Source organism: Rousettus aegyptiacus, unplaced genomic scaffold (assembly GCF_014176215.1).
Source record: "Rousettus aegyptiacus isolate mRouAeg1 unplaced genomic scaffold, mRouAeg1.p scaffold_m13_p_10, whole genome shotgun sequence".
In the NCBI taxonomy this organism is placed as follows: Eukaryota; Metazoa; Chordata; class Mammalia; order Chiroptera; family Pteropodidae; genus Rousettus; species Rousettus aegyptiacus.
In genome coordinates this window covers 44,033,490-44,041,186 of record NW_023416285.1, presented here as the reverse complement: position 1 = coordinate 44,041,186, position 7,697 = coordinate 44,033,490, and the positions used below count along the sequence as shown (strand labels likewise).

Below are 7,697 nucleotides of genomic sequence, written 5' to 3'. Positions count from 1 at the left end.
TATACACAGTAGCCAAGATATGGAAACAATCTAAGTGTCCTTTAATAGATGATAGGATAAAGAAGATGTGATACAACGGACTACTACTCAACCATAAGAAAGGATGATGAAATACGGCCATTTGTGACAACATGAATGGTTCCTGTGGATATCATGCTTAGTGAAATGAGTCAGATAGAAAAGAACAAAAACCATATGATTTCACTCATGTGGGATATAAAATGGAAAGCAACAAACTAATAAAACAAGCAAACTCATAGACAGAGGCAACAGGAAGGTGGTTACCAGATAGGCAGAGGTTGGGGGGATGATGAAGAAGGTAAAGGAGGGTCAAATTTATGGTGTGGGAGGAAGACTAGACTTTGGGTGGTGAGCACACAATGCAATGTACAGACGATGTATTATAGAACTTGAAATTTATGCTATTAACCACTGTCACCCCAATTAACTTTAAAAATGCAAAAAAAAAAAAAAGCCTCCCTATTCCATAATTCTCTTTCCCTTCACCAAGCTTTATTTTTCTTTGTAACAATTTATCACTATGTCAAATTATGTTATTTTAAGCAGTATATTTATTTATTGCATTTGTTGTATGCATTTATTTGCTTATTTATTTAATAAAATGCAAGCTTTAGGAAGGTAGAGACACATCACTGAGGTAGCCTCAAAACCTGAAACAGTACATGGCATATAATAGCTATTTGATAAATATTGATTATGTGAATGATGTAGGAGTCAGAAAAGGGGTAATTCTTCAGAAACGTAAGTCTATATGCAGTCAGATCTATAGCAAGAGAACTTTAGCTCCTACCTTAGTTAGCATGGCAACAATGTGATTGCATTTTGATTATTAGTACCCCGACATGATGAAAATGACTTCCATGCACTTTGTGTGTGGTATAATTAAAGTAAAATAAAATTCACCTTTGTGTGTGTGTTTTGAAAAATACATACAATTGTGTAAACTCATTGCAATCAAGATACAGAACAGTTCCATCATCTACCCCAAATTCTCTCACACCCTTTTTGTAGTCAACTGCTCCCCTGACCTCATTTCTAGCAACCACTGGTTTGTTTCCTGTCCCCATAGTTTTGTCTTTCCAAGATTGTTATATAAATGGAACCCTACAATACATTGCTTTTGGTGTCTAGCTACTTTCATTTAGTATAATGCATTGGAGGTCCTTGCATGTGGCTTTATGTAGCAGTAGTTTGTTCCTTTTTATTGCTGAGTAGTATTCCATTATATATATATACCACAGTTTGTTTACCCTTTACCAATTGAAGGGCATTTGTTTTTTTTTTCTCCAGTTTGGGGTGATTATGAATCAAACTACTGTTAACATTCATGTGCAGGTTTTGTGTGAACCTAAGTTTTCTTTTCTCTTGGATAAATACCCAGGAACGGGATTGCTGGGTAACACGATAAATGCATAGTTAAATATACAAAACTGCCAAACTACTTTCCACCAGTTTGCATTTCCACCTGTATCCTCACCACTACTTGTTATCATGTGTCAGGACTATGAAGATAAGATCAGAAAGCTGACTTCCTCTTCCTTGAATATGCTTGGTTTGTCTCAAGGTTTTACACTTGCGGTTCCTTCTTCCTGGAACACATTCACGTGTGTTATTGTAGCTTCCATTTTCATTTGACCTTAGAGGAGGGCCTGTCTACACACATAATGAAGACGAACCAGAAACAAAATGAAGAAAATCAGAAACATAAATGCATAAATGAGGGAAAATTAAAAAACCATATACCTGTTTTCTATATTCTTCTGCATATCCTAAGATATTAACAATTTTTAATTAGTAATTAATTTGTGCTAAAACTTTTCTTATATGTAACATGTTTTCAAGTGAATTTGTTTAAAATATTTATAGAGTATTTTTAGTACTAAAATGCTGATTAGAGACATAAAGTCACTCTTGATTCTAAAATGTTAAAGTTGTTCTCCTTTCTCTTCAAGGCAATAATGGAAACCTAAAGCAATTTGTGTTTATGAGGGATTCCTGTAATCTGATCTGACCTGAATTTCAGTAATTCTCTCACAGATAAGTGTCAGTATTTTATTACCTGACTAAAAAGTGGACAGAGTATTAAGGAAGTAAGAGTCATGATAATTTACTTTTGTTATAAATGCCCAATGCTACCTAAGGAAAAAATAATGAATAATTTTAATTTTTAAAAGAAAATTCTTGGATTTTTAAACTGGTTAGTAAATAAATAGAAATCTAATTAGCATTTGCATAATTACTTTCAATTTTTTTGCATTGAATTCATACTTTTTTACTGGGTGGAATATTCCCTTTAAAATTTGTCCATAATTTTGACAAGTTCTCCATTTTCTGTTCCACGTGTCTCTACCTCTAATAAATTGAAACCATTTAAGAAACTCAGGCTTAGGAACTAAATGTTCACATAGTTCTCCTAAAATAAAACCTTAAAATCAGCTATCTCTTAAGTGCATAGTTCCACCTAGATGGATTCCAGAAAGAAAAATAATTCAGAGAGGTAAAAAAAAATGCTGAAAATGGCTGCAAATAACAATATTTAATGAACATAAACTATGCTGTTAAAAGCTTTACATTCATGAGTCAGTTGACACATATTTATTGAGTGCTTACTCTGTAGGGAACTATTCCAAGCATTGGACATAAAGTATTGATTAAAACAGAAAACATCTGTGCCCTCAAGGAGTTTACATTCTAGATAGTGAGGACAGACAATAAAGAAAATAATTCTAAAATTTGTATGAAACTACAAAAGATCCCAAAGCAAAGCAATCTCGAGAAAGAAAAACAAAACCGAAGGTATCATGCTCCCTGATTTTGAACTATACTACAAATTTATAGTGATTAAAAAGAGTATAGTATTGGCATAAAAATAGAAAAGGAAAACATTAAAATAAACCAGAATGTCAATGCTTTTAAAGTTTATGCCACCAACAGTATTATCTTGTTATCTGTCTGGGTGCTCTTTCATGAATAAGTTGAGAAATTGGTGATGAACAAATCAATATTTATATGGATGGACAGACAGATGGTTGGACAGTTTACAATCTTACCCACAGTGCACGAGGGTTCTCTTTTCTCCACAACCTCTTCAATACTTGTTATTTGTTGACTTTTTGATAATAGCCATTCCTACAGGTATGAGGTGGTTTGATTTGTATCTTCCTGATGATTAGTGATGTTGAGCATCTTTTCATGTCTCTGTTGTCCATCTGTATGTCCTCTTTGAGAAATGTCTATTCATGTCCTCTGCCCACTTTTTAATCAGATTATTTGTATTTTTGATGTTGAGTTGTATGAGTTCTTTATATATTTTGGATATTAACTCTTTATCAGAAGTATCATTTGCAAATATCTTCTCCCATTTAGTACGTTGCCTTTTTGTTTTGTCAATGGTTTCTTTTGCTGTGCAGAAGCTTTTTAAATTTGATACAGTCCCATTTGTTTATTTTCGTTTTTATTTCCCTTGTCTTTGGAGTCAGTTCTAAAAAGAGATATTTTTTAAATCACTAAGGCCAATGTCAAAGAGCCGGAGTTTTATGGTTTCGGGTCTTACATTCAAGTGTTTAATCCATTTTAATCCATTGTAAGTTCATTTTTTTTGGTATGGTATAAGATAGTGGCCTAGTTTCATTCTTTTGCATGTGGCTGTCCAGTTTTCCCCATACCATTTATTAAAGAGACTGTCCTTTCCCCATTGTATGTTCTTCACTCCTTTGTCATAAATTAATTGCCCATATATGTGTAAGTTTATTTCTGGGCTCTTTATTCTGCTCAATTGGTCTGTGTGTCTATTTTTATGCCAATACTATACTCTTTTTAATAGCTGCTTACCTTCCAAAGCAAGGGAGTAGGAGGATAAAGAGCTAACATTTTTTATTTTTATCACATGCCAGGAACTTTATCTCAGTTTTGCCTCATACCAACCAAATAAAGTTAAATTTTATTCTGTATGTTTATCAGATAAGGAAACAGAAGATCTAAATTTGTGTAATTTTTAAGGTCAAACTTTTGAATATCGATAATCTCATATACTGTGTTGCTATAAATCAGAAACAGAATGCTAGCAACTAATGTAATTTAAAATTTTCTAGTAGCTACATTTAAAAAATAAAAAGACAGGCAAAACTAATTTTAATAATATATAGTATTTAATATACAAAAAGTATTTCAGCTTGAAATCAATAAGCAAATTACCAATGAGATACTTTGCATTTTTTCATACTAGGTCTTTGGAATCTGGTGTTTATTCTATACTCGCAGGGCATCTTAATTTGGAGAAGCTACACTTCAAGAGTTTAATTGCCTCATGTGGCCAGTGGCTACTGTGTTGGACAAAACAGTTCTGTATACCAGACTGTGAGCTTTTTGATGATAGGAACTATCTGATTTATCTCTGTGTCTGCAGCAACTACCCTGTGCCTGGGACATAGAAGATGCTCAACAAATGTTTGATGACTGAATAATACACATTGATGAGAACAACTACAAATTTATTAAACACGTTAGTTTCTCCATGGGAGAGTTCTGTCTAAAGCATGAAATAGAAAATCCCTTAACTATTAATAAAATGATGATCTTGAAAAATGAGAACACAGTCTAAGTATGTCAAATAACAGACTTTGGAGGGATGTGATCAGCTAGGTAGTATGTATTAACAGCAATAACCAAATGGGCAAGTCATGCAATTGACAAAGAAATATAAATGTCCTATAAACATTTGACAATATTCATCTACACTAGTAACCACAGAAATGTAAGCAGAACAATGTGTTAATCTTCAATCGGCAAAGATTAAACAACTGTGACTTAGTATTGGCTAGAGTCTGAGGAAAGAGGCCTTCCTGTACTACGCACAAAAATATAGAACTTTCTGGAGGTAATTTGAGAAAACAGCCAAAATCTTAAAAATGTACATACCCCAATGTCCAACCCTGTATGCCCATCCTATAATCCTTGGAAATGTACACACAGAGACGTACTGCTTCCCAGACTTTATCCCATGGAAATAATTAGAGAAGTGCCTAAAGATATGAATCTATTCATAGCACCAGTGTTTGTGAGGAAGGGAAAAAAGTAAAAGCCCTCTCTATTCAGTAATAGGATTAATTAGATAATAGTACATGCATATGATAAAAACCTATGCACCCAATAAACATATTTTGAAAAGGAAGTACAGTGTGGCTCCATATTAAAAATGTTTATATGCCTATTAAGGTCTAGAAGACAATCAGTCTGCTAATAGTGCATATCTTTGTATAACGATGTTAAAAATAAAATTTATTTTCCCTTTTGTGTTTTTCTGTATTTTTAGACTTCCCACAATGTACATATGTTACTTCTGCATGAGGAAAAAATGCAGTAAATATTATTTTTGAAAGATAGCAGAAAAGAAAGCTATAGGTAACTTTCAATTTCCTGAGGACAAGAAAGGTGGCATTGCTATTCTCGGCCACATGTTTTTGATAAGGAACAAGGTGTGGCAACCCATTTCCCAATATTATGGGAAGACTTAGGACATTACTGTTTAAGAAACTAACGTTTTGAGAAGACTTTGGACATTGCTGGTTAAGAAACTAGCATTATGGGAGGCATTTAGACATCGATGATTACAAAACTGTTGGCTCCATAGTAAAACGGAGATACAACTGTTTCATAGTGTGACTTGCTGGTAACCAAGGGGATGCTTCACCTTCGGTGCTCTGTCGAAATTACTTTCTTAAGACCGTAATTTCTTTTTCAGACGTGGGCAAGGATTATCCTTTAAAGGAAGACAAGGAAGTCTGAGGCTGCAGCTAAAGGCCTTCCTTTAGTATTCAAACCCATCCTTTATTTTGGAAAGGACTTATTAAAATCATCATCATCATCATCACCTTTTTCTTTGTTTTTGTGGGAGCTACACATTGGTTATTTTGAAGTTTATTTTTTAAATGTAAATATTAAAAAGTAAAAATAACACTGGAAGAACTAGAGGTTACATTCACAGATTAGCTTAAAACATGAAATTTTGGACCATTGCTCATCTAATTTTATTATAAAGCAATATTATATTAACCCATTACTCATAAAATATCTATTTTTGTTTCTTTAATCTCCCTTAAATATTTTTTACAGTTTTAATCACATGTATGTGAAAAATTTTTATTTTTATCATGGTACCTCACATTGTGAACTTTTTTATGTGTTGTTGAAAGACATTACTAATTTCTAACCATTGCCCCTAACACCAGTTCTATCAAATACTTAATGTTAGCCTACTGGCGTATGATAAGACACAAATACCTACAGTATGATGTATTGGGCCTTCTTTAGTGAATAAGACAAAATCCCAGTTCATGGACTCTGCATCCTAGTAGATGGACATGATTTTTAAATCCATGAGAAAGATACTATTATTAGCCCATTAAGAAACTGAACCACAGAGAGATCAGATAACTGGCTTAAGATCATACAACCGGCAGATGTTAAAGATATTCCAATCCAGGCAAAACGTCTCCAGGACTTGCGTTGTTAGCAGCTTCTTCACTGGTACCAACCAAGTACTCTGGCAGTTCAGGACAGGCCAGTTAGAGCTCAAATAATTATTGTATTAGTTTACTTGTCGCTGTTATAATTACCACAAATTTAGTGGCTTAAAACAACACAAATTTATGGTCTTAAAATCCTGGAGGTGGGAAGTCTAAACTTAGTTTCACCAGGCTAAAGACAAGGCGTCAGCAGGGCTGGTTCTCTCTAGAGGCTCTAAGGGGAGAATCTGTGTCTTTGTCTTTTTCAGCTTCTAAAGGCCACCTGCATTCCTTGGCTTGTGACCCCTTCCTTGCATCACTATAATGAGAGGACAGGAGGCATCTGAAAAAAAAAAGCAAAGGAAAGGGCTTGCAAGAAATGACTGACTTAGCTGGTTAAAGTCCATTCCTGACTGCCCTCTCTGCCTTCCAGGACTCTCCAGCTGACATGTTTTCCCATAGCTACCTCCCCCACCTCAAGGACTTTCCAGTTCACATCTGTTGATTCATGGCTTGCCAACCAACTGATGTTTTTTCTTATCTCTGTAGTTGTGTAGGAATAATAAAACTATATAAAACTGCTTGCTATGTTACAATTAAAGCTCAGCCTTTGGATAGGAATCCACTGAGCAGCTGCTGGCATCAAGTGCTGCTTCCTACTTATAGCCTAGGAGTCCCGTCTCTCTGTTCAAGAATCTTATAATGGTGCTGAAAACAAGGTCATGAGTTCCACAAAACAAAATGACCTGTAAGATCAATGGCCTGGAAATTCCTCCTCCCTTGCAGCCCTCCACCCGAAGCTCCTCATCCCCATCCTGAGTAAGGAGGCACATGTGAAACCTCAAAGGAATCATGTACCCCTTGCATGGACACTGCAGAAGTATATAAATTGTAATAAATCTAACTAGAGCGAGCTTGTGCCTGGAGTTTTTAACCCCATGCGCTCCGCTAGCCTAATAAATTCTCCTTCCTCTGACAAAGTTGTCTGAGCATCTGAATTCCTCTGTCGGGTGTTACTTCCTACAACAATAACCTGTTGCTTCCATGTTCTTGTTCTTGCCTCCTCTTATAAAGACTCTTGTGATTAGACTGAGCCACCTGGGTAAATCAGGCTAAGCTCCCGATCTCAGGATCTTTCTTGATCACATCTGCAAAGCCCCTTTATCATATAAG

The 7,697-nt window shown here is 34.9% G+C and overlaps 1 protein-coding gene across 1 annotated transcript in view; it reads right to left on the bottom strand.

Moving 5' to 3' along the window:
- Positions 1 to 555: 555 nt before the first annotated feature.
- COQ2 (coenzyme Q2, polyprenyltransferase) overlaps positions 556 to 7,697 on the bottom strand; it is a 29,478-nt gene continuing 22,336 nt past the window's right edge. The window contains exon 7 of the mRNA XM_016156253.2: positions 556 to 1,674. Within this exon, the coding sequence (XP_016011739.2) occupies positions 1,501 to 1,674 (174 nt within the window). The 3' untranslated portion in view covers positions 556 to 1,500. The remainder of the gene's footprint in view (positions 1,675 to 7,697) is intronic.